The 27,999-nt window shown below is 41.4% G+C and overlaps 1 protein-coding gene across 1 annotated transcript; it reads right to left on the bottom strand.

The window, feature by feature from the left end:
- Positions 1-17,216: 17,216 nt before the first annotated feature.
- Positions 17,217-27,877, bottom strand: LOC127013546 (sterile alpha motif domain-containing protein 9-like). Its single transcript, XM_050892468.1, has 3 exons — positions 27,815-27,877; positions 27,537-27,637; positions 17,217-22,791 (listed from the first exon to the last, which is right to left on the bottom strand). Exon 3 carries the CDS (start codon positions 22,788-22,790, stop codon positions 18,006-18,008), a length of 4,785 nt encoding a protein of 1,594 aa, XP_050748425.1. The 5' UTR covers position 22,791; positions 27,537-27,637; positions 27,815-27,877; the 3' UTR covers positions 17,217-18,005.
- Positions 27,878-27,999: the final 122 nt, after the last annotated feature.

Below are 27,999 nucleotides of genomic sequence, written 5' to 3'. Positions count from 1 at the left end.
GTTTCAAAAATGCTGTAGCTGACTAAGCACTTAAATCTTGCTGATTGCCTTAGAAGCTGGGTTCCTCATCTGCCAATTGCAAATCCACAGCTTCATGTTAGCAGCAACCCAAGAAGTCTCTGAGGCAGCAGAATGAGGCGGTGGATTCCTCACAGTTTCTACAATTTTCATCAGTTGCCTTGTCCCACTAGTTCGGGGACGACAGCATTAACAGCCACACATTATAAACCAGAGATAAGTGTAATGCCAAGTGAGTTAACTCCTTAAAACATGAGCTCCTCCCTGTCGGGGAAACCTCCTGAAAGCCACCATGCTGTGATGGTGCAAATAGGTGGCAAAAAGCCAGGTTCTAGGCTAGGTAGTTTATTTCCTAGGCACAAATGCGATCCATTTCTCTAGAGAGAGAAATTAATGTCCCCTCTTATGATGGGGCCAGCATCTATCAACTCCAGCAATGTTATTTTTAAAAACCTTTACAAACCACCACTAGCTCTCCAGGATCAAGGATGTTGTTCCTGAATTTTCAGGAAAAATTGCTGTGTGATCTGGCATTTCCAAACTCATATTCAGTTGGACATATATTTGAAGTAGCTAAAGTAGTTTGAGAGGGAGGAGTGGAAGGAAATTCCATCTTATTAATACAGTGCTAACAATGTTAAAAAACGTGAGCATGCCAATTGTTAATGCAACATTTATAAAAGTCTTTGCAGGTTTTATCCAAGCTGTACCCCTGTCCAGCTAGTGAAAATGCTGTAACCTCCCATCCAAACAAGCCCCTCTAACCCTTACTAATTCCTACATTTTTCTCATTCCTCTGCTGTAATGTTAGTTTGCCTACTAAAGTGTGGGTACCTAACTTGAGGTCCAGCTGCTACTGTTTGTGAGCCAATCCATAGGACCGTGCATATTTTTGAAACACTGAGGCTGCTGTTTCCCTGTAGAAAGTAAAAGTGTTTCCCTGATAATGCACAACCAGCTGGCTGACCAGTTTTTGCATATGTACAGTCAAGGTCTATTGTTCTTCATTGCGCAGTGTTCTGAGAGATTCACCACTGATTAGTGTCCCAAAAGAAAACTTACCATCTCTTAATAGATTCACTCAGAATTCCCAGGAACCTTTAAATTCTTCATGCTCCTCAGATCTTAAAAGAAAACAAGAGTAAAAGATGTATTACTGTCTGACCTAAAGGGATTTATTAAAGATACTTTATGCAGGATTTAAATAGATGTTTATAAAGCAAGATAAACTTTGAAAACAGTAACTTTGTATGTTACTACAGATAACTATGGAACAATACCTAAGGAAAAATAAATGTGATGAACTACAGTATGAAACACTCTAGCTTTTGTTTAAGCTGAGTTTTAATGTCTTAAAAAGACATTTATGTTGTGGTATGTTTCCTGGACTGAATATCAATGTTATATAAAGGCCACTGAAGTGCTCCCTTCCCCCTTCCATTTATAGCCTTTTTAGTTTAGATCAATCATCATCCATATGAACATGAAAAGCCACTTCTGATATTTTTCCCTCAGTGTTTTCTCTATCTGCAGCAATCAATAAAAGAAATAAAAAAATATAAAGAGAAGAAATCAATGAAATTTTATCAAGCATGAAATGGCGTTTTAACAAAACAGGGGGTTTTGCTGAAGTAATGTTTCAGTAAGGAAGGAAATACCATTGACTTTATTACAGCTGCCTAATGTTTTCCACGAACTGCAGAAAATAATTCATTGTATCTTAGTGACCTACAATAACAGCTGACTGCTTGCACTTGATGGAAATGTGATTTGTGCCTACTAAAAATTAACTATTTAACTTCTCCATATTCTTCTCTCTGGTAACACATTAATTTCTTTTGCATTCTGTTTTGAACTGCTTCCTGAGATGTGAACTCCAGTAAACGCAAACACCAATTGCTATGCAATGTTCTTCCATGAAAGAAGAAAAATACAGGCAGACTGCATGTTTCTGTGAGCTGTAAAACCCATGCTGGGCTCTGAAAGACTGCACTTAGATGAGGCCCCTTCTTTATAACAGTCATTTTATCTCAAAGGTTCAATAACATAATAAATATAAAGGAACATTTCTGACAGTTGCACATGTGCAGGCACATGTATACACATGCACACTCAGCAGAAAGTTCCAGGGTGAGAACATTGGAGAAGATGCAAAACCAGTAAAGGTTCAGGGCTGGACTGGATGAAGTGATAATGTAAAGGGAAAAGTAAAAATGTGTCTAAGTAGTGTGGAGAAAAATGAGTGGAGATGAGGCAGGAAGAATGGGAACAAAATCTTTGTCTATTGAGACTTGTTAGAAGATCTACTCCCACTGTTGTTGCTGCCTCTGAGAAACAGGAGATGGATGCAAGCTGTCCTGCTGCAACTGACTTCTCTGGAAGTCCGACAGATTTCATATTCGCTATTTAATACCAGCCCTTCATTACATAACTTACAGAATATGTTTTGTCCTTACTCTTTAATAGCACCAAGATATTGTACACACATCTATGAAGATAATACTGTACATATACACACTACCTATCCACATAGTGTAAAACTGTATATGTAGGTACATCACATATACAATATCTATGAACATATACACCTACATTGCATGTATATACAACTGCTAATGGATAGCTGTGCTGTTTACTAGGGAAGGAGAATTTGGCCAGGGATCGTGAGCAAATTTTACTTTAATAGAAGGTGACCTGGGATCCTTCATGTCCATTCAGAATAAACAAGAATGAATGTTTCACCTTCAAATTTGACCAGTAGTGTATGCCCCTATAATTTGTATGAAAAATAGATAAGAAAAAGAGATATACCTACTTTGATTTTTACTGTATATGGCATGTAAAGAGGACTTTCTTCACACTTGAAAGGCAGTTGCTTATCTTTGAAGTGCACTGCCTGTTTTTTCCAGTCTTACTAATTTAAATTAGGATAACTAGCATGAATCCAGGATTACTTCCACTGAAGTAATGCAACTACACAGAAGAGTGCAAGGAGACCCTGGAATCTCCATTCTACCATTCCATACTGGTGGGATTTTGTTTTGTTCTTTCAAATGTGTGAATGGAAGGACCACTTCACGTGACTGAAATGAAACAAGACTGTAAGCATGGAAGTGTTAAGAAATTACTGTAATTGGAGATCAGGCCTTTTAAACTGGTTGAACCACTGTATTGTTAAGATTGCTATAGAAGTCTAGACCTCCATTTTATATGCTAGTCAGAAAATGTCATAGTGAACACTACAGTGGCTCTCATCAGCATAGAAACTGTTTTCCAACTCACGGCATGATGTCAGGGTACCACTCACTGAAACATGAATATCAGTTCCTCAGAGGTATATGTTTAAAGTGTTAAGAAGGCCTGCTTATGCGATGAGCTTTCTTAATATCAGAAGCCAAAAGAACATGCCTGTTATTTAATCCTACCCTTTCTCTATAACATCTATAACACCTATAACACCTATAACACCTCTGTAACTTCTCCACTTCATTTCCCACCTGATGCTTAAAGTACTGGACCCATGTGTCAATTGCCTCTATGCACGTCAAGATGCAACTGGACTCAAAGAATAGCTGAAATATCAAAATGAGAAGGAACCTGTGGTTGTCGAACCACAACAAGCTTATATAATGAAAAGTTCGACTCTTCTGTCGCTGGGAGGTCATTCAACAAAGTTCCCTGAGATTGTTCAGTGTTTTGTTGGGCTTTTTATTTATTTTATCCTTCCTGTCAAAGGGAAATGATTGGGCAATCAATTGGCACAGGATACAAGCAGACTTAATGCCCCCATGAGTACCTTTATATTGAGTTCACTTTTGCCTGATGAAAAGAAGCTTATATTCGTATAGACCTATATTTTTCCTTTTCAGGCATTTAAATAAATGAAGATAAAACATGTAATGTAAACCTTGATAAACAGGTTTCAGAATGATGGCCATATACTTAAATATAGTGAAAATCAAATTCTACAGGAGGGGAACACTCATCATTGAGAGCTGTGTCGTAACAGGCCTTTCAGATGAATGTATCCCATAGCTAGCTTATGTGGTTCTTACAAACTGAAGGTGGATATGTCTGACAGATTTTGTCTTGCTTAACCTCACAGAAAACATCTATATGATGCAAACAAATGTTTGAACAATTTAAAAAAAATACTGCAAAGCTTTCTGTCTCAGTGGGTATTCCAATAGCATGCTTCAGACATTCATTATGTAGAAAACATCAATCACTGATACTCATTCTTTACTACTAATTTCACTGGATATACTCTTTGGGATATAAAAAGCAAAATACAGATGCCTAAATGGCTTTCTCTACACCATCATTTTCTACACTTCACATGCTCTTCTAATATTGCTTCTCCCTAAACTAAATTGCCTCAAAATTTTTATTCTGCCTTTGTGTTGAAATCTTTCCCTGCCCTAGTAAGAATTAATGAGAGAATAAAAATAAAGTTATATTTGCCATATTGTTTTTGAGCTTTTGTGATCTTAACACTCAGGTTAGAGAGGTAAAACTGTTTCTATGTGGCATTAAAATGTTTACAGTATTTTTCTCAATGTTTTTCTTAAAGTGACTTAATTTCTTGCTTGCTTTTCAATGAGTGTTAAAAATGGATTGGATTTTTTGTTTATAATAATACATTGGTTTTCCCAGCTGATTTATAGCACATCAACATGCACAAGTGGTTTGATTTCCTTGACTTACCTACACTGAATTCTATATGTCGTCATGTTTCTACATTTTGTTATCTTCCCTTGAAGTTTTTCACCAGCCCTCTTCTACCAACGCTTGTACTGATTCGTAAGACTATTTTTTTTTCCAGGTTAAACATCAGGAGAGGAACTCTCACTTAGAATAAGATCTCAGAGAGTCCTTACCAAATATTACCATACTGTAGAATTTTATATTTTGATGTTATTATTAAAAAAATGCCTTACTGAAAAAAGTGCACTGAGAAATCTGCACAAAGACTACATACAACACCAGTAGATAATGGTGCTTCCAGCGGCACCAATGCCATCAGGAATGACAGCACTGAAGTAAATACAGTTACAAGACACAGCTGTATCAGTGCTAAGGCAGAAAAGAATCAGTTCTATAATCTTTGGTTATATGTTTGCACAATATTATTTAAAGAATATAACATAAATTCATACTTTTTTTTCCTAAAGGACACCCTCCAGATGAGCATGTAGTAATATCTTGTACACTTTTTCATTCCTGTGTGTGTATACATTGTCCAAAAGTGTATGTACTGCATATGTTGTCTTCTACTGTCAACGTAATTGTTCTTAAATTACAGTTCAGAAGATGAGATGGTTAACTAACTCTGCACTTTCTCAGGTTACAGGCATTCTTAAATACACGTGGGAAGGTGAGAGATTATCCTTCAATGAATTTGCCCTTGTGCTTACCAAGGCAAGTACAAGTAAGGGGTGTAAAATTAATCCCTGTAGTGTTGTAGACATTTAAAAGTATTTCAGTCAGTGGTTGTAATTCAGTCTCAGCTTGAGTGTCTCAGTATCTGATATATCAACATTTTCTTACTGTAGCTTCTTAACAGAAGCTGGGTATGTTTCTCTAGTGGAGTTAGATGCATGTAACTGCAGCTATGTCAATTACTGTACTGTGGGTGTGTAGCAAAACACACCTCCAGTGTTCTGCTTGGCATGTCTTTAGTGAGCTGCCAGCTTTCCAGACAAATGTAAAAGTCTAGAGGGTACTGTAGCAGAGAAACCACAGTGGTATGCTACAACGAAAGAGTTAAGATCGGAAGCCCTACAAAATATAAACCATTATACTACAAAAAGCTATTCAGAAAATAACATATGGTAATAAGCTGTATTTTTGCATGCTACACTAACTGATCTTCTGTGGAAATATAGTCTTCTCCCATACTTGTTAAATATATCCAGACAATGAGACGGCTTGCTTGCCAGGTGGATTTCCTTTTTTTTTTTTTGAAGTCTTGTGGAATTGTAGAGATAAATCCATGCCTAGATCACCCCACTAATTGCCAAAGACAGTGATGCAAGTCATGCACTGTGATGCCTGTCAATCCAAGCACTCGGTCCTCCACAGTGAATACAGGCAAGTGGGACATCTCTTTTTCACATGCTAAAAGGACTCAGTGTATGTATCTTCCTAGGACCTGGTGCAGGCAAGCAGTTCCTGGAACGGTGAGACAGCTCATCTGTAAATTGCTTTTGCTTCAGTTCCACAGCTGCAAGAGCAGCAAGCGCTGGAGCCAGATGAGTCCAGAGAAGAGACTTTGCTAAAAGCTGGCCAGGAAGCCAAGCCACAGGCAGAGACACTGGTACATAAAATGCATTCCAGTGGTTGGCATCTGGGCCCTGCAGCTGCCAAGCACACCCAGTGTGTGGCCATGGGTGTTGGCTTCAATACTAGAACATTTTGAGGAGGAGGCCAACAACCAGTAACCAGAGAAGACAGCGCCAAGTTACTACAGAAATTACATTCATGTGCCAATTTGCTTGCTATTTCAAAAGACAAAATTTTATCTCATATGTATTGTTTTGAACATACCCACATGACAGTTAACAGAAATATGCTGATATTTGCTAGTGGGGGGAGGGGTAAAATACTTATATAAGTGAAACGATGCTCCTTGAGGCACTGGTTAACAAAACAAAACCATACCCATTATACTATTCTTTAATTAATGCACGAGTTTCCTTAGAGACCACAGCTCTGTTGGGGGACACAACCCTGGTGTATTTCTTTCCAAGAGACAGTGTGAGGAGAGTTACATAAAACAAAGATAGAGGTGAAATGAAAGATATGCAGCAAGGCTGAGCAAGTTTCAGCTCCAGAGAGGCTTTGTGCACTATTAACGTGTGAGCAGGTCAGAGCACCATGTAAAAACAGAAAGGTTGTATTAAACATTTAGAACATAATAGAATTGAACACATGCCTTATAGTATATCTAATGGGATGCATGCTACACAGTCGCAAACTGTATCAGGCTGTATATCCAGCTCTCTTCACTGGAGATTATGTCACAACAGATGATTACATTTAATAGTGTGTTAAGAGTATACGGGGTCAATGTATAAGCAGAATCTTTGCCTCTCTCCTGGGAGAGTTACCTTTAAAAAATAAAAGCCTTTAGGTGCTGAAAATACTTGAGCTGTGGTAGCAAAAACTTCATACAGGCTAATTTACCAATCAGATCACATGTTAATTAGCCAAAAGGATTATTGTTTTAAACACAGCATTCATTTTCCTTTGAACAAGGCTCGAGCATGTTGCTCCTGCACGATTCTGCAGTCCCCGTCTCCCCAAGCCCAAAAGCAATGCTGGAGTGCAGTGCTCCTCTGAAGGAGAGCTCTCTCAAAATGTGAGGGTAAGATCCTGTCTCAATGCCTCTCGCAGACCTCCCACCAAATCTTCTCACTTCGCAGCATCTGCAAATTCAGTTAAGAATCTGAATGTCAATCAATGGTTTTCTCTGGCTCAGTAATCATTCACAATAATGATTTTGTTATTGAAACTTCAGCACCAGTTCTGTTGAAGATTTACAGGCCAGAATGGAATCCAGCTCTCTGGCCTTTAATTATCCTAGCTCTATAGTGCCAAAAAACCTAGAAAAAAATATCAAAAGCCACTGAATTAGGCAGATATAACTTCACAAGCTCTTGGGACATATTAATTGAGAAACACAACATGGCCAAATGAAAGAAAATATCCTAAGTTTCTATCATATATGGACTTGAATAAATAAAAACAAAACAAGAAACCTCAAATTGCATGTAATAGTTATCCTAGTTAATAGGAATGTTTTCTTAACTCAGTTAAAGACTGCAAAGTGAGAATTAACTACCTTAAATCCTAGTTTAACTCAATAATTATTTTGCCTCTGAACATAGCTGTTGCATATTGTGTTTGATTTTAAACCTTTTGTTATAACTGAGAATTTACTCACCAAATTACCATGTTCATGTCAATATAAAAAATATTGTATGTGTATCACAGGAGAGCCTGTGAATTCAAATGGTAATGAGATCTTTTCTTTTCTTTTCTGTTTCTGTGTTACTGGACTAGATTTTGCTGTACTGGGGCTTCTTAACAGTTTGATGTCTGTGGAACAGATGGCTGAACAGAATGAGTTACTGATGCAGATGCAAAGTTGACACAGAACCATCTCCAGGCAGTGATAATAGAGATGGATGGCTCTGGGAGGGAAAGTTCACACATCGGTGTGTCTTATCAGCACACTGTAGACCCTAAGTCCTTGACATTTCAGCTCGTTCTCAAGAAAGATGATTTCTCTTTGCTATTACGGTCATTTTGTTGCTTTTGATACTTGCCTTTTCATGACAACTGCAGGCTGAAGAAATTTAACCATAAAGATTTGTTGTATTTTGTTGTTCTTTTGTAGAAACCCTACTTGCAAGACTTGTTACAAACAACTTAACTAGGCAGGACTTTAAAATGCCATTTTGTTTCTCCTTTTAACAAGACTCTCATTCCTGCTCTGTCTTTGCCTTTTACTTGGCCTTTTGGGAGAGCACATCCATGCACCAACATGTAACTCCCAAATGATCCCTGTGGCCACACTGATCATCATTATCTTGAAATCTCCTATACACTGATGCCAATAGAAGTTTTATCAAGGATCTCAGCAGTTGTTTCTTACATTCCTCTGCTGTGCACTCCATTGGTCAGTCTATCATGCGGTGGTAATTCATGCAACATTGCATTCATAGTATTGAACGTCTGAGGTATTTTTTATAACTCTTCCTATGTTTTGTTTCATTGGAGCACACTCATCCCATCATATGCATAAACTAGATCCATGTTGACTGCTTGAACTAAAACAGTCAGTTTGGGCTCTTTTCTCACTTCCCTGAGTTACAAGACTTAAATACAGGAATTATTGTTGAAAAAGGTGGGAAGCTAGCACAAGGTCAGGTGTTCTTTCTTCCCTTCTTTCTCACTCCATCTCATTATTATCATTATTAATTCACAACAGTTACTGTATTCTTTGCTATTGCAACTTTCTCCTACTGTCTCCCATCTGCTGTGAAGCCAGACCTCTCCCAACACTGCCATAGCTGCACTGAAGCTGGTGCTACAGTTTGGCTCAGCAAGAAGTGGTGGAGCCCTGAGCTCCTCTCAAGGAACACAGCTGCTGAGTAGGAAAGAGCACGTTTTTCATTCTGAGCTTTTAAGCAACAGCCAGGAACAAGCAAGTGCCTATGAAGAGGAAGTCAGAAGTTGTCTTGTGACAGGTTATATAAACTGATGGTTTGTGGTTCCAATAGGCAAAGGGAAACCAGAAAAAGCTTTCTGCAGCAAAGAGTTCTCAAATTAAAGCAATACGGATTTGTCACAGCTGACACTCCCCTCACTGGAGGGTGGGTTGTGCTTCTAGCTGAGATCAACCCAAAGTGAGAAACTCCCCGTGGTGCTGGCTCTCCTTGGTCCCCTTGGGCAAGAGTAAGTCCCTCCAGCCGAGTCCAGCCACTCTCCTGTCTTTTTCACTCAGCATGCATTAACTCTTGCCACACTGCCACCTGGATTGGGCCCTGCGTGAAGCATCCCAGCTTGAGTGTTTTGCAGTTAGACAAAGTCCAGGTCACTCATTGCAGCCCCATCGGTCTCTGGTCCTTCTACTCAGCATCTGCCAAAACGGTGGCAGCGATGGAGAGGCCTGCCACTGCCCTGGCACAGGTGACACCATCAGAAAGGTCCCTGCTTAGTCCCGTCATGACACCGCGGGTGGTTACCCTCGTGTGACTTCATGACGCAGGAGCGAGGCGGCGGTTGGGAGGGGAAGGCCCTGTCCCACTTGGGATGGGTTGTGCTTGTGGTTGCTCTTGTGCAGCATCTGGAGCAATTTCCCCACAGCTGTGGGACTTCCCTGAGGCGGCCCCCCGCCACACGTGGATGGCGTTCTCCTTATCCCTCTCATGCAGCACAAGTGGTCTCTTGCTACGGCGACCAAAGTGCCTCTCTTCTCTCACCCTGCTGGCATCAGCGGAGGCAGCAGCACCTTCCCCTTGGCCTCTGGCGGTTCGACGGGACACGCGTGACCGTAGCGGAGGCCTGCGGCCCACGCAGAGCCCCCACGGGCTGCGCGGACTGCGCAGCGCGACGGGCGCGGAGCAACAGCGCCGCCTGCTGGCCGCCGCCCGCGCCGCCGCGGAGAGCCTGAGGCGCAGGCGGGCCGCGGCTCCCCCGCGGCTCCCGCCCTCCTGCCATTTTGTGTCCGGAGCTGGCACAGGCCGGGAGGGCTGGTTTCTTTTCCCTTTTTCTCTTCTGTGGCTAAGAATTAAATATCCGTGGCTTTTTTTTTTTTTTTTTTTTTGGTGGAAACACGGGTCGTTACACGTACCAAAAGCCCCCAGGTTCATCTCTCGTCCAGCACCCGTATGAGTAAAGTGTGTGGCGGCTGCTGGCGGGCAACAGCCGCTTCCTCAGGGCCTTCCTCCGACAGCCTTCCCTGGGCCGGGGGCTGCTTCCAGCCTGGCCAGCACTGGGCTCTCCTCAGGGTTTCACTGTTGTTGCGTTTTTACGTGAATCATCTTGGTTGCTCCTGGCACACAAGACTGCATCATCGCCTGCCTCTTCGGCCCTGTAGATAAGCCCAGCTCTCCTTTGTGATAAAATTCCTCCTGCCTTATTTTCCCATTCCACAGATATTTTAGTTTATTTCAGCCTTGAGTCTTTTAAGTCTCATACACATTTCTGTGAGAAAAAACCCCAACAACCCAGAAATAAACGGAAGTGTATTTGTTCTGTAGAAAGCCTTGGGCCACACCATTTTGGCTTCAAATAAAAGTGTGAAGCGTGAGTAACAGAGATACTGCTCCTTTCACCAGACAGAGGCGGGAGGAGGACTGGGCAGCAGGAGTGTGTTAAATTTTAACACAAATGTTAAGTTATTCTTACATCTTTACTATGAGTACATATGAATATGTTCCATTTTACAGATGGAAATATTGGCATAAAATTGCTTACCTTATGTCACATGGAGACTCAATTACAGGCTTATGATTTCAGTTCAGGCATTACCAGATAACACGTGTGGTGCATGCGGCTGCCCACCTCAAATTAATGAAAAGAGGGTTTTTCCTATTGAGTAGATATTCATTATAAAGAAATATCAAAAAGAATCATATTTTTTACTCATATCATATACTCTTACAGAGATATGCTCAAATCTCAAAGTGGATAGCTGAAGTTAGAGGTGCTGACGACAAGACCGTTACAGTCTGTAATCACAATGGCCTCTAAAGAGGAAAGACATGCTCTTGCCACATACTTCCACACTGAATTATTTATAGATTGTGTATCGTGAGAAGAGGAAAATCTTTCATTTTGATAGACACATTCTTTGCACAGGCAAAGGAGGCGAGTGTGGCAATAAAGCTACTTAATCTTTGTCTTTGAATATCTAGGGATGGGACTATGGCATCAGCAGGAGGTGGCAGAAGTGCAGAGAAGACAGAACCACCAAAATCATTTTCATCTGTGCCTCTAAGAGGTGGCTGGAATCTCCTCTGATGTTGAGCATCTAGGAGATATCCTCTGTGAATGCTTTCCCTAGGAATATCCAGTCTACCCCAGTATATCACTTTTACTGATACTTCTTTTTTTTTTGATGAGGTATAGCTTGAATCTGTCCTATGGTATGTTTTTACCCTCACTCCATGCCCACCTTAGGCCTGGAGAACATTTTACTACCTTCCTTTTTATCAGCTTCTTTGCAGCAGCCTTTTATCATGGAATCATAGAATGGTTTGGGTTGGAAGGCACCTTAAAGATCATGTAGTTCCAACTCCCCTGCTGTGGGCCACCAGATCAGGTTGCTCAAAGCCCCATCCAACCTGGCCTTGAACACTTCCAGGGAAGGGGGCATCCACAACTTCTCTGGGCAACCTGTTCCAGTGTCTACCACCCTCACAGTAAAGAATTTCTTCCTAATATCTAATCTAAATCTACCCTCTTTGAGTTTAAAACCATTACCCCTCATCCTATCACTACACTCCCTGATAAAGAGTCCCTCCCTATCTTTCCTGTAGGCCTCCTTTAAGTACTGGAAGGCCACTATCAGGTCTCCCTGGAGCCTTCTCTTCTCCAGGCTGAACAACCTCAACTCTCTTAGCCTGTCCTCACAGGGGAGGTGCTCCAGCCCCCCAATCAGCTTCATGGCCCTCCTCTGGACCCGCTCGAGCAGGTCCATGTCTTTCTTATGCTGGGGGCCCCAGAGCTGAACACAGTACTCCAGGTGGGGTCTCACAAGAGTGGAGTAGAGGGGGAGAATCACCTCCCTCAACCTGCTGGTCACACTTCTTTTGATGCAGCCCAGGATGCGATGGGCTTTCTGGGCTGTGAGCGCACATTGCTGGCTCATATTCAGCTTTTCATCCACTAATACCTCCAAGTCCTTCTCTGCAGGGCTGCTCTCAATCCACTCATCACCGATCTTGTATTTGTGCTTGGGATTGCCCTCACTGAGGTGCAGGACCTTGCACTTGGCCTTGTTGAACTTCATGAGGTTTGCATGGGCCCACCTCTCAAGCCTGTCAAGGTCCCTCTGGATGGCATCCCTTCCCTCCAGTGTGTCGACTGCACCACACAGCTCGGTGTTGTTGGCAATGTTGCTGAGGGTGCACTCAATCCCACTGTCCATGTTGCTGACAAAGATGTTAAACAGCACCCATCCCAATACCAGCCCCTGAGGAATGCCACTCATCACTGGTCTCCACTTGGACATCGAGCCATTGACCGCAACCCTTTGAGTGCGACCATCCAGCCAATTCCTTATGCACTGAGTGGTCCATCTGTCAAATCCATGTCTCTCCAATTTAAAGACAAGGATGTCATGCGGGACAGTGTCAAAGGCTTTACATAAGTCCAGGCAGATGACGTCCGTTGCTCTTCCCTTATCCACCAACGCTGTAACCCTGTTGTAGAAGGCCACCAAATTTGTCAGGCACAATTTGCCCTTAGTGAAGCCACGTTGGCTGTCACCAATCACCTCCTTATTTTCCATGTGCCTTAGCATAGTTTCCAGGAGGATCTGCTCCATGATCTTGCCAGGCACAGAGGTGAGACTGACTGGCCTGTAGTTCCCCGGGTCTTTCTTTCTTCCCTTTTTATAAATGGGCATTATGTTTCCCCTTTCCAGTCAGTGGGAACTTCCCTGGACTGCCACGACTTCTCAGATATCATGGATAGTGGCTTAGCCACTTCATCTGCCAGTTCCCTCAGGACCTGCGGATGCATCTCATCAGGTCCCATGGACTTGTGCACCTTCAGGTTCCTTAGATGGTCTCAAACCTCTTCTCCTACGGTGGGCAGTTCTTCATTCTCCCAGTCCCTGCCTTTGCTTTCTGTGCCTTGCGCAGTGTGGCTGGTGCACTTGCCAGTGAAGACTGAGACAAAAAATTCATTGAGTACCTCAGCCTTCTCCATGTCCCGGGTAACCAGGTCTCCCGTTTCCTTCTGGAGAGGGCCCACATTTTCCCTAGTCTTTCTTTTATCACCAATGTACCTATAGAAGCTTTTCTTGTTGCCTTTGACGTCCCTGGCCAGATTTAATTCTATCAGGGCTTTGGCTTTCCTAACCTGATCCCTGGCTGCTTGGACGAGTTCTCTGTATTCCTCCTAGGCTACCTGTACTTGCTTCCACCCACTGTAGGCTTCCTTTTAGTGTTTGAGTTTGTCCAGGAGCTCCTTGTTCATCCATGCGGGCCTCCTGGTGTTTTTGCCTGACTTCCTCTTTGTTGGGATGCATCGCTCCTGAGCTTGGAAGAGGTGATCTTTGAGTATTAACCAGCTTTCTTGGGTCCCTCTTCCCCCCAGGGCTGTATCCCATGGTACTCTACCAAGCAGATCCCTGAAGAGGCCTATTATCTATTAGAAGAGGCCTATTATCTATTAGAAGCCAGCGTGCCCTCCTCCACATTCTCTTTTCTAGAGAATCTCTATTTGTTCTGTCTTACCTTGCAAATCCTACAGTTCCTGCTCTGGCGGCACATCTTGAGAGTCTTCAGCCCAGGAAGTATTCCTGTAGGAAGTACAATCCCCTTCAGACACAGAGCTGAGGGACTTTGCACAACCCTGTGCACACCTTTTCTGTGGCTCAATCAGCTGGTATGATTGCTAGTCTGCATGCCAGCAGCTGACCTTGTTCTTCCCTTCCCTTCCCTTCCCTTCCCTTCCCTTCCCTTCCCTTCCCTTCCCTTCCCTTCCCTTCCCTTCCCTTCCCTTCCCTTCCCTTCCCTTCCCTTCCCTTCCCTTTCCCTTTGTGTGCTTTTTTGTTCCACTGAGCTTCTTTTCCTTGAGCATCATGGCTCTCCATATCTGCCTCTTGTCCCATCACCTCCTGATATCTGTTTCTCAGTTCTTGTTCCCTCTTGCCTAGTCTAGACCCTGCCACTGTTCCTATCCTAAATCTTAGCAGCCATGCTCCAGTCTGTTTCCCCTAAGATCTTCTTAGTGGAAATTTTCCTTTCTGTTACCAGTTGTGAAGCCCCCTCCATGTTCTGTACTTCTAGGTCTGATTTTAGACAGAGAGGGATCCTCAGTACTCTTAACTTCCACCCCCTAAACTGATTTTTGCAGGCCATGCACTCCTCCAGGAGAGGATTCCTCAGCTCAGTTCCTACACAGGAGTTCACAGTCCACAAATGCTGCTTGGGCGCAGCAGGGACCCTGGCTGCTCCATCAGGACACCGGAGGGAGCTGCTGAGATAGATAGCATGCAACAGCTTCTTGGGCCTCCCTGCCTCTCCGCCTTCCTGCAGACCTGGCTTTGGCTCCTGTACACCCAGGTTGTATCAGGTTGTCTCCTCCAGGTTTCTAGACTCAGCACTGACAGTGCAGAGCTGAGCTCTTAGCTTTGACTTGGCCCATCACAGCCCAGACCTGCAACTTCTGGGACTATCATTTGTGTATAGACTGTGCTGTTAAAACCTAAGTAAGTTTGCATATGCCTGTATATGAATGGCAGTCTTTTCAGGCCTTGCAGCTTGATAAAATTAGGCTTGTGCAGACAAATTTCCCTTCACATCTACCTTTTTTCTCCTACCAGAGTAAACCTTTTTTTAAACACCACTCCAAAGAATTCCTGAGCGTGCTGGAAAAAGCTGGTAGAGTTGTTTAAAATGGGCAATACAACATATTTTTTTCTTGACCTCACACTTGGAAGCTACTGAGCCCTTTGGCTTTAATTAACACAAAATATGTCTGAGGCAGATATTTGGCATGGGAGAGCTTAGTTTTCAAAATACAAAGATTAACAAAGTTATGAGCCATAAAAAAAGTGGTCTTACAAAGTAATGGAAAATAGGAAATACTTGTAAAAAGCAATTCTGTCAGCCTTTGTGTGTGATATGTATCATCAAGTACAGTTTCACACTGTGCAATTAAGGATGTTATCAAATATCTGTATTTATTAATGAGCTACTGCAATACAATTTTATAACAAACAGCCTGATATATACAAATAATAAAATCTGTGTTTCTGTAAACTCACGCAGGCATATAGTGCAGTGTCTAGCATGTAATACACTGTGCCAGATCCCAAGGGTTATTAGTAAATGTATACGCATTGCGGGCAAAACAGTCTCAACTTGGGGAGTTTCACTTAATTTATTGCCAATTAACGTAAATGTTTAATTACTGATTGGGGTATTGAGAAACCAAGACGACAAACAACTAAGCAAACAGTTAGGGAAATGCCTTTCTTCCCCTTCCAACTTCAGTCCAATACCTCTCCTTCACCCTTCCCAGCTGCAACTCCCCTTGTTTTCACCTCTGCTCAGTCCTTCCCAATCCCCCTGCCAAGGCAACGGGCCTGCAGCGGAGGAGGTCGGTCTCAGTGTGTAGTGGTTTATTTTTGCCACTCCTTGCTTCTGATTCTTTTCTTCTGCTTCTCCGCTGCTCCTTCCTTCTTGTTTCCTCTGCCATGGCGTGGGTTGCCCGTGGGCTGCAGTCCCTCAGGGGTATCCCAGCCCTGATGAGGGTCGCCCCTTTCCAGAAGCATGTCTCCAGCCATGCCCCAACAACGTCCCCTTCCACGTCTCCAACAGCATCTCCTCCACCATTTCTCCTGCCCGTCACAGCGGCTACTCTTAAACTTGTCGGATCGCCATAGGCTCCCCTGAATGGCAGAGGTTTGGCGGGCGATGGAGTGCTCACACCGGTGCTGGAGCCGGCTGGAACCGGCTGTGACCGGCCCAGGGCAGTTCATGGCCTCCTGCCATGGGGCACCCTGCAGCCACCCACCACCGCACCCTGCCGGGTGTGCCCACTGTGCCACCCTATACAGCTCAGCTGAGTTTGAGCGCATAAAAATACTTGCAGTTCTTAGGAGATGTGACTGACTGAGATGAAGACTGAAGTCTTCAATTGCCATGAAGACATGGCAAATTATTTCCTGTAAATGTTTATTTGGAAGGGTAAATACTTTAGTCATTGATAAGTTGTACGTCGATATCCTGAGGACTAACTAGAACAAATAATGAATTGTCATGAAAATTGATCCTATAGCACCCTATCTGAAATTAAAGTATACTGTTAGAAACAAAGTAGATACAGATTAAAATGAAGTGTGCATTCTTGCCAAGAGAAATATATTTTGGCTAGAGTTAAAAAGCAGTCTGGATTATATAATAAAACTCCTTACCCATATTTACAACTAAAAGAAGAGCTGCACTAGAGCAGAATGGTCCGCTGCTTTATTCTTTTTCTTTTTGTCAACTTGTTTTTACTAATCTGTTGAGATGTCACTTGTTTTTGCCTGCCTCCTTGCCTCACACAAAGAGCAAAGAGGACTTGTGGGGTGATGAAAGAGCCGTCCTGCAGACCTCTTTCAGGCAGTTAATTGCATTGAACTCCTCTGGTTTTCATGAATCATATGCACACAGTGCACAGTGCAACACTTTGCACCCCCCAGACAGTAGTAACTTCTTGTTTCTGGTGCTTCGCACCAATCTCTTTTCCTTTTTTGGAACATTAATTGTGTCTAAACACAGCAGGCAGTTTTATACACGAGGAAGGCAATGCAATCAATGACCACTTTAAGCATTTAAATTGCCTATTTTTTCGAGGATCAAAGCTGATAAGAAATCTATCACTGGAAGGAACTAATGGAATTTATAAGGAAAGGAATGACCACACTGGATCAATTTTATATAAAGCGGAAGCAGACCCACCACAAGAGAATAAAATCTATTTAATATGGACATCAAATGTCAACTGGTGTGTGCTTTTACAGTACAGCAGAAAGTAGTAGTATCTTTAATAATCACATATTTAGAAATGCCCTGAGAAGGTAAAAGACCAGTGCTTCTGTCCTCCCACAAGATGTACAGCTTGGCTATTAATACAGGCCCATATACAAATGCATTACATTATTCAAGCATGTACAATAACAACAGGGAAAAAAATGCAGCTTTGCAACTGAATGGCCTTTTGCATTACCCTTGTGCCAAGATGACACCAGATACAATGGAGCATCAGGAAATGTTACATGATACATGTTTTCTAACATACATTCCTTGTTCTTACATTACTTATACAAGAGTATGAAAATAGTGGTGAGACATCCTTCATTACAAGCAATGGCAAAAAAGCTAGCAAGATAGCAGGGTTCTTAAAAGTGATGGCATTTAAAGATAACATTTTCAAAAAATTCTTTTTTAAAATTCACTTTTTTTTTTTTAAATGATTTCTCATGTTGTTATCAACCAAAGAACTTCGAGTAGTAGTGGCCAGTCTACAGGACTAACTGCACCAACATTTCAGTTTGACTGACTGTCCAAACAGCAGTTATGACAGTAGAGAGACAATTCTGCGTAGGACTGAGACTGACATAGTGAGGAAGGAAATATAATGGACAGCCTGAGGTTGTCATTTGCAATTGTTGACCAAAAAAAACCCAAACCAAAAACCAGTTAAAGGATAATTTTGCCTGAAAAAGCCTTGTAGCTGAGAAACTGCAATACCTATCGTTTTGATGACAGACTTTGTGTGTTGTATGCCAGGAGACCAGCAATGGAAAACCCAAGGTAAAAAGACACTCTTTCTATGTTTGGGCCATTTTTCAATAGGCATGAGGGAACAGGCTGCACTGGTATCCTAAAGGTTTCATTCCTGCCGTAGTCTACGTAGATAACCTTACCCTCAGCTCTTCCATCCAAAGGAAGCAAAAGGTCTTGAACAGCCTGTTCCTTCCAGATATTTCCACTCTGCCAGAGGGAATTCAGTTCCTGTTCTGAAAGTGAACTAAAAAGCTGATCTATTTTTCCTTTGTGAACAAATCTGTTCAGGCCACTGCCTTTTGCCAGATAGAAAAGAGACAGGGGCTGCCTGGAACGATGCAGGGTTCCATAGAGCTCTTTGAAAGACTCACTTAAGCGTCTAACAAAAGTTTCCATTTTCTTGGAATCTTCGTTTAGTTGTTCTCTATTTTGGGGCCAGAACAACAAGGAGGCTAGGAAGAAAGGCTCTACACACTGAGAAGTTGGTTCCACTTCTTGTAGAATGTTTAGAAGCAGACTTCTCAGCTCCTTAGAAGGATATAACTTAGTGGATTTAGGTTTAATGCAGTTCAGAACAACATTTGCCAAAATAAAATTCTGTTTGTCTGTCAGAGTTGCTTTTGCATTCTCCTCACACAAAAATGCATATGCTTCTACTATGTCTTCTATTTCTCTGTCAGCATTTCTGTGTTTTCTGTGGAGGTATTCCAAAATGCCAGAAAATGAGCCTGCTTTGGAAGCCTCCACAGTGTCCCTGTATGCTTCTATATGCTGAGACATGGGCCACTTTGAGACCTGTTTTCTTTTCAGTTGCTCAAAACTGAAATCACAAAATATTTCTGTGTATTTGGTAAAATGTTCTTGAACCTTCTCATACAATTTTGCTTCTACAATTTCTTTTTCATTGGTCTGTGTTTTGAAAAACACAAAGTAGTCTTCAAAAAAGTCAAATGCCCTTTTCAACCGTGATCGCAAATTACATAAAAAGCTGGAATAACGTTCAAGAACCTTGAACATTTCGCTGTCTCTGTTAGGGTTATCTACATTCAAAACACTATTTCCTGATAGATACTTTGTCATATTTTTTCTACACTGTAAGTCTTTTTTGCTGAAAAAAGGAACATGCCAAAGGATATCAGTAACATAAAGACCAGTTTCTATCTCTCCCTGATAACCAGCAGTATTGTATGTTTGAAACTTTCTTTTAAGCTTTTGATGCTGCAAATATTGTTCATTGTCTGCATTTTCAGCTTGCCACTGAGATTCTCTGAAAGCCTTTGAAGCATTGTCAGCAAGCTCTAGCAAGTATTTCAGTTCCTCAGCTGTCAGGACTGCACTCTTTTCTTTGCGCTCTACACAGTATCTTAGCTTACTTTTAAAGACTTGACCTAGTGTATCTGATATGTATGAATTGTTTTGTGCTCTTTGTTTGGCTGCTTTGGCCCAGTATAACGCAGAGTCAAAGTTCCTTACTTTAATGTAGCAGTATCTTGCTAAGGCTTGGCAAATGTAACCATTTTGCTCAAATCTAGCGGATGCTTGTTTTAACACATATTCCACGTTACTACAGTTCTCTTCCCTATGAATGGCTTCAATTAAGGGGGAAAACAATGTGTCTGACTCATCGCCATGTTCCTTGCGCTGTCTAGTAATCAGCAGGGTTTGTATATCACGAATAAGTTTGTCTTGCTTTAACGAAGTCTTATAAAATAAATCTTCTTTCAATAACTGCAATGTAATTTCACTTTTAGGCAAGTCATAGGTTAGTTTCAATTCTGTTAGGCAGTGAGATGCTATCAATGGGTGAATGATACGAAGACCTTTGTATCTGGTGTATTCATGTACCTGATCATATATTAGAAAATTGGAACAAATTCCTATCTTTTCTATCAATTTATCTTTACTGCAGCCAATCTCTTGAGAATTAATTCCTAAGAATTCTTCACATAGTGATACTGAAACTGTAGATGTTCTTACATATGAGTTTAGTAGTGTTAGATAGCAAACAAGTTGTGCTGGTTTAGAGGCAATATTCAAGTTATGCAAGGTATTTTTTACCACTTTTTCTATGTACTGTGGATCGAAGTTTTTCTTCATAATCATAAATGAATAGAAATTGTCAGGATTTGGATGCACCTTTTCAATATATTTTAGTTTCTGATCAAAGGCCCTTTGCTCTTTTTCAGAAAGCATATGTTTTAAAGAAATACTGTTCAAGAAATTGATTGTTGAACTTTCATCAGGATTCTGAGATCTCATACAGTTTAGAATGATCACTAAAGGAGTTACATACCGAATGCATTTTTCTGTTATAGCTGCCTGAATTTCTTTCTGCAGAAAATAGACATTTTCTTGCTCTTCAAAATCATCCACAAGAAGTAACACTGGTAAATAGCCTGTGTCGTTACTTGCTCCACATGTGAGCAAAGTTGTCAGCTGTGTTCCGAAATCACTTGGTTTGTTTTTCAGAACAGCACATCTGAATTGCTTCCGGAGATCCCAAAGGATATGCATAGCTAATGTTGTCCCACCACAGCCTGGGTGGTGGTAAAGGTTGATAATTTTTACAGGTGATTGATTAGCACTGTTAGATGAAGACACAATTAGGTGTTCAAGCTTTTCATAACTGTCCCTTCTGATAAAATCTGAAGTATAGTTTTCAGAAGAAAAATAGAAATTCCACCATGATACTTTACCACCTCGATAAAAAACTTCTTCCCGCTCTTTCAGGAAATTTTTAAATTTATCTGCATCCTTCTCTATTCCTGTGTCTTTGCATTCATTTTCACAAAGTATTTCCAATGCTGCCATGGAGTCTTCTTTCTTCTTTAGAAGAACAGTAGAATGACCAACAGAGGGCAGAAGTCTTTCAGAAGACTGTGTCACTGATTTTAATTTCATGATGGTACCATTTACCATTTGCAGGGTTAAATTAGAAACACATTTGTTTGAAAGTGCTTCCTCACTAACGCCTCTAGCATGCAGAAGATCTTTCCACCGCTGGTACGTACCTGCACCAATGCAAATGCAGACCATGTATTCTAGTCCCTTTAATTCTTGGTAAAATGTCATAAAAGTCTCAGTAAGTGGATCCGCTGAATCTTCCACTGTGGAAAGCAAAAGAAACACTATTAAAAACTTTCCATTCTGCTTTACATCTTTGTGTGAAAAAAATGAAATCATTTTTCTGACACCAGCAGCTCTGTCTTTTTGCCATGAAATGGGATCTAATGGTAGTTCGTTATTGCCTTTGAAGTCTGATCCACCATTGCAGAAAATCCAGTTGGTCTCCTGATGCAGTTTCAGCTTTTCAGCTTGTTCAGCAACTGAACCCACCTTGTTGTCATAATAATCTGGGAAGTGAAGTTTGGCATTTCGATTTTTTTGGTAAGTCTTGAACACACCATTCATTTCCGATTCAAAATCGAAGTCAAGCACAGCAAGCCATTTTATTTCCTGTAAAAAGTCTAAGTGTGAAGTTTGACTTGGGTGGCATTTGTTTGTTACTAAAATGTAGTAGTCGTAATAAGAGCTATCTAGTGAGTCCCTGTTACCCGTGAGTAGACTAACTAGCTTTAGTCCTTCATTCATTGACTTCTTTTGCTTTAAGTTATATTCTTCCTCTGCTCTTTTACGAGAATCTGCTGAAGATGTCAAGGTACCTTTAAAAGTTTCAAATTCTTTTGTATTTTGAATATTTTTGGAACTAGCTCCATCCCGGATGAAGACAGCTTTTTTCCAACTCTTACTCTTATATTCGTATGTGTTGGTACAGAAATATTTTCTGTCACAGATGCAGTGTTTCGGAACCACATCTATTTCAATGACAAACATATGTGATGGAGTTCCATTTTGTAATAATACTTCCACAAATCTAGGTTCTCTAATGCAAGCTTTTGCAATGCTGGTGTACGGCTCATTAAAGTACTTTCCGATGAATTTATTCAAATGGTCAACGTATGCTTCTTTCTTGGTAACTTTTATTCCTTCAATTTCCCCATGTGGATTGTCACGTACTCCAAAATGAATAGTGCCATTTGTGCGGGAGTTCATGCAGGCTGCAGCAAATCTAAAGACTTCATTGCTAAATTTCATCATGATATCCTCTTCTAGTGCCTTCTCTGTGTTGGTAAGTAATTTGAATTCATGTGCTGGATCGATGAGATTGAGTGGCCCTGTTTCAGGGACATTGAGAATATTATACTGTGTGTATCGAGTACCATCACTGAAATTATCAAAAGGATATGGCATACACATCTTTCCAGTTGGGCACTGGCTGCTTGACAGTGGCTTCTCTGATACATTCTCTTTGTCAGCTGGCTTCATTGCTTTTTTGTCTTCTATGGGCTCCATCTTAGAATCCTGCAGTATACTGGAATTAAATGACCCAAATTTCTTCTTGCACTCTTTCTCTGCAATTTCTCCATCTTTTCCTTCTCCATCAAGACTCTGTTCAGTGCCTTCTTGTTTCACAGCCTGGTTTGAACCTTTAGCTAGAATGTCATGCTCTTTCAGGAAATACATTATTTGAAGAGCAGGCCCATGAGGTATGCCCATTTCCACAAAATCTGCTTTAGTCATCAGTTTCAAAGTAAAACCAGTCACGTCTTGGTTAAACAGGATTTCTGCATATTTCTGGTCAATCTTAACAACTTCAGTTGCCCATTGTTTGACTTCCTCTTTTGTCCACTCTTCAATAGGTCGATATGAATGTGATTTCTCTTTTTTTTCAGTGTTTGCATTTTCCATTCTTTAAGGAAAAAAATCAGAAAATTACTAAACAAGTGATTTATAAAACTGAATAACATGTATTTCCTTGCTATTATCAACCATTAATTTCTTCATTAGTGTAATCTGCCACATGGAATACAATAGTTCAATTAGGGGACATCATGGGAATGCAAAGTAAAATCATATATAAGGCATTAGCCACTTATAAGAGACAGATTTATTACAGAATGAATTTATTTGAATCCTGGTTTTAAACCACTTCTGTAGCTGACTGTCCTGGTTTCGACTGGGATAGAGTTAATTTTCCTCCTAGTAGCTGGTATAGTGCTGTGTTTTGGATTTAGTATGAGAGTAATGTTGATAACACACTGATGTTTTTAGTTGTTGCTAAGTAGTGTTTATACTAAGTCAAGGATTTTCCAGCTTCTCATGCCCAGCCAGCAAGAAGGCTGGAGGGGCACAAGAAGTTGGGAGGGGACACAGCCAGGACAGCTGACCCAAACTAGCCAAAGGGATATTCCATACCATATGATGTCATGCCCAGTATATAAACTGGGAGGAGTTGGCCGGGAGGGGCAGATCGCTGCTCGGGGACTGGCTGGGCATCGGTTGGCGAGTGGTCAGCAATTGCATTGTGCATCACTTGTTTTGTATATCCTAATTCTTTTATTATTATTATTATTATTATTATTATTATTATTATTATTTTCTTCCTTTCTGTCCTATTAAACTGTCTTCATCTCAACCCACGAGTTTTACTTTTTTTTTCGATTCTCTCTCCCATCCCACTGGGTGGGGGGAGTAAGCGAGCGACTGCGTGGTGCTTAGTTGCCAGCTGGGGTTAAACCATGACACTGACACTACACAAAAATTGTGACTGATACATATTTGTGGTCATTTGGACACCTATTTGTGGTTGTATGGGCCATCCAATAATTAAAAAAAAAAATCATAGAATCGTAGAATATCCTGAGTTGGAGGGCACCCACGAGGATCATCAAGTCTAACTCCTAACTCCACTCATGACAACCTAAAAGTTAAACCATATATCTAAGAGCATTGTCCAAACACTTCTTGAACACCGATAGGCTTGAGGCCATGACAACTACCCTGGGGAGCTTGTTCCAGTGCTTGACCACCCTCTCAGTGAAAAACTTTTTCCTAATATCAATCTGAACTTCCCCTGATGCAGCTTTAAGCCATTCCCTCATGTCCCATCACTGGACATCAGACAGAAGAGATCAGCACCTCCCTCTCTGCTCCCTCTGTCGTGGTTTGACCCCAGCCAGCAACTAAGCACCACACAGCCGCTTGCTCACTCTCCCCACAGCGGGATAGGGGAGAGAATCAGAAGGGTAAAAGTGAGAAAACTCGTGGGTTGAGATACAGACAGTTTAATAGGTAAAGCAAAAGCTGCGCATGCAAGCAAAGCAAAACAAGGAATTCATTCACTACTTGTTGGCAGGCAGGTGTTCAGCCATCTCCAGGAAAGCAGGGCTCCATTACGTGTAATGGTTACTTGGGAAGACAAACACCATCACTCCGAATGTGTCCCCCTTCCTTCTTCTTCCCCCAGCTTTATATGCTGAGCATGACGTCATATGGTATGGAATATCCCTTTGGTCAGTTGGGGTCAGCTGTCCCGGCTGTGTCCCCTGCCAGCTTCTTGTGCACTCCCAGCCTACTCACTGGTGGGGTGGGGTGAGAAGCAGAAAAGGCCTTGGCTCTGTGTAAGCACTGCTCAGCAATAACAAAAACATCCCTGTGTTATCAACACTGTTTTCAGCACAAATCCAAAACATAGTCCCATACTAGCCACTACGGAGAAAATTAACTGTATCCCAGCCAAAACCAGCACACCCCCTGTCCTGGTTTCGGCTAGGACAGAGTTAATTTTCTTCCTAGTAGCTGGTACAGTGCTGTGTTTTGGATTTAGTAGGAAAATAACGTTGATAACACACTGATGTTTTTAGTTGTTGCTAAGTAGTGTTTATACTAAGTCAAGGATTTTTCAGCTTCTCATGCCCAGCCAGCAAGAAGGCTGGAGGGACACAAGAAGCTGGGAGGGGACACCACCAGGACAGCTGACCCAAACTGGCCAAAGAGCTATTCCATACCATATGACATCATGCCCAGTATATAAACTGGGGGAGCTGGCTGGGAGGGGGGATCGTGGCTCGGGAACTAACTGGGCATCGGTCAATGAGTGGTGAGCAATTGCATTGTGCACCACTTGCTTTGTATAGTTTAATTCTTTTAGTATTACTATTGTCATATTATTATTATCATTATCATTGTTTTTCATTCCTCTCCATCCTATTAAACTGTCTTTATCTCAACGAGGTCTTTTTCCTGATTCTCTCCCCCATCCCAGGGGTGGGGGGGGCAGTGAGCGAGCGGCTGCGTGGTGCTTAGCTGCCGGCTGGGGTTAAACCACGACACCCCCTCATGAGGAATTTGTAGACAGCAATGAGGTCACCTCTCAGCCTCCTCTTTTCTAAGCTGAACAAACCTAGTATCTTCAGCCACTCTTCCTAAGTCATGCCCTCTAGTCCTTTCACCATCTTTGTTTCCCTCCTTTGGACACATTCTAATATTTTTATATCCTTACATTGTGGAGCCCAAAACTGCACACAGTACTTGAGGTGAGGCCACACCAATGCTGAGTATAGTGGGACAATCACTTCTTTTGACCAGTTCACTATACTGTGCCTAATGCACCCCAGGATACAGTTGGCCCTATTGGACACCAGGGCACATTGTTGACTCTTATTGCGCTTACCATCAACCAAAACCCCCAGATCCTGTTCTGCAGGGCTGCACTCCAGCCTCTTGTCCTCTAATCTATACGTACATCCAGGATTACACTGTCCCAGGTATAGAATCCGGCATTTGTCCTCATTAAATTTCATACGGCTGGTGACTGCCCAGCACTCTTATCTATCAAGATCTCTCTGTAAGGCCTCTCAATCAATGGCTCCTCTTAATTTAGTATCATTGGCAAACTTGCTTAGTGTGCACTCAACTCCTGCGTCCAGGTCATTGATAACAATATTGAAGAGATCTGGCCCTAAAATTGAGCCCTGGAGAACACCACTAGTGACTGACCACCAGCCAGATGTTACTCTATTTACTACAATGCTTTGAGTCCAACCCTTCAGCCAATTATTCACCCATCATGTTGTGTACATGTCACAAATGGCTCTCATTAAGTTCGCAGTTTGGTGAAGAAGAAAAATCAACCGCACACAGAAATCCAATCTTTTTTTCACCCTTAGATGTGGTTAGGCACAGAATTTGCTTGAAGAACACTGCGAAGAGACATTGGGGTGGAAAGATACTGCTGTGATTACTTAGCTGTTGCTATTGCAAATGAAAGGAAAATATTTTCCATATTACCTTTTCAGTACCTTTTGCATTCTCTAAGGTTTCTCAAAGAAAAGCAAGTAGTTCAGCAGCATTTGTGGAGATAAATGACAGGAAGAAGAGCATCTTACTTGGTGTTAGTAAATGTGGACTTTTTGCAAAAACTTTGAAGAAAGAAACACAATAAAATAAAACAATTCCCCTTAACAGTGCCTGATTTTACTTTATCCTCTCACTTCTTTGGGAGAATTATATTCATTCATCTGAAATTTTTACTTTATGGAATTGCACCCAGCTGCAGTTGTTTCATTAGTGGCAATGGTCTCCTCCATGCACCTTTTCCTATTTGTAGCTGAGTGTTCCTGAGACAAAAAGACTTCTTAGATTTTTTCAGTTAAATTTTGTTTTCTGAAAGAATACTTGGTTATCTAAGCCACCCTAGCACCATGCTTTCCTCAATCTATTATTTGATTTCCTAAACTGTAAACTTTAATGAGAAGCAATAGTAAAGATTTCTTATAGCTAGTGTGGGAAAACAGCTGTCCTACTTTTCACCAAGCTGCCACCTGATTCAACTAATGAACCACGAGAGCTGAGCAAAAAGTGGGGCTGCAGGCTACGGAAGCCTGCAGTTGCATTTTCTCTTAACAGACCCTCCCTTTTGCTCACAGAAAAACTATTTTCTAGTTCTTTAAAATGCCACTATGGTAAGCACATGTTGTCAAAAATTGAGGGTGCAGGGGGAAAGAAGCTCAATGTTTTTATTCTGTGACTGAAGTAGCTATTGTATTCACCAGTAACTCCACCCAGGGTATCTAAAAGCTGAGAAAAGAAACTGAAACTGAAGCACTTCTGCTCAGAGACAGTGTTCAACCCAGCAATGTAAAAGTATGATTTTAATTCCCACCAAACTTATACTTTCTAATAGAGGTACAATTTACTCCTAACATAAAAGCAAACATGTTTATGTCCTTAAAACAGTTACTCCATGTTTTAGTGTTTGGAACCCCCCTAATGAGATACAGCTCCAGAATGGGACACTTTCATTTCCTAGACTTGATGCAGTGTTTCTACGTTTCATGTTACTGGCTAGTTAATGATTCTGGTCGACTGAAATACTTTAAAGATGTCCTTTTCCAACATGGAACAACTCTATCGTATTATTTCAGCAGAATAATTTCCTTGAGGACATATTCCTTGGGATTATTTCACTGTAATCTCGTAACAACTACTTTTCATGTGCAGATGTGTAACAGATTTGGAAGAGTTTATTTTATTAGATTATAGATCATCTTACATATAAAATTAATCTCTCTCAAAAAAAAGAAATGGTATCAGACTAAGCCATCAGGTCTTCATAAAATATTCCAGCCTAGAAGTAAATATGCATGTACTTACTGTAACTGTTCTGTTGTGCAGGTTTTTTCCTATAGCTGTTCAATACATGTATTTTGTTCAAGCAGGAAACCCAACAGCTAAAATTCAGCTGAACTGCTCTTCTAAAAAAAAAAAGAAACTAAAATTAGTTTACAAACTTCTAACAGAAGTCTGGGGTAAGAAATAGTAGGAAGAAAAGAGCATTGATAGACATAGGATCAGTTTTTCCCAGTTGCAAACACCCATCTCTAGAGGAGAGAAATGACAGTGCCTGCTAGAGAATATTTATTATTGCTTACCTTTTCCTTGCATGCTTCTAATTTACCCTTCCAATGCAGTGTCTAAATGCTATAGACACAAGTCAGAAGCTGGGTGTTGCAGAGAAATAGGAGGAAATAGATGCAGGGTGTTTGGGAGGTTCTACTGCTCTCATCCCCTTTTGCTTTCTCTTTTACCAGCCAGGGTTGCTTCTGATCTGCCTTTT

The sequence above is a fragment of the Gymnogyps californianus genome, chromosome 2, assembly GCF_018139145.2.
Source record: "Gymnogyps californianus isolate 813 chromosome 2, ASM1813914v2, whole genome shotgun sequence".
Taxonomy (NCBI): domain Eukaryota; kingdom Metazoa; phylum Chordata; class Aves; order Accipitriformes; family Cathartidae; genus Gymnogyps; species Gymnogyps californianus.
This window is presented reverse-complemented; position numbering and strand designations above follow the sequence as displayed.

Excerpts from the sequence above, each read along its gene's own strand:
- LOC127013546 (XM_050892468.1), bottom strand. The coding sequence starts at position 22,790 with ATGGAAAATGCAAACACTGAAAAAAAAGAGAAATCACATTCATATCGA.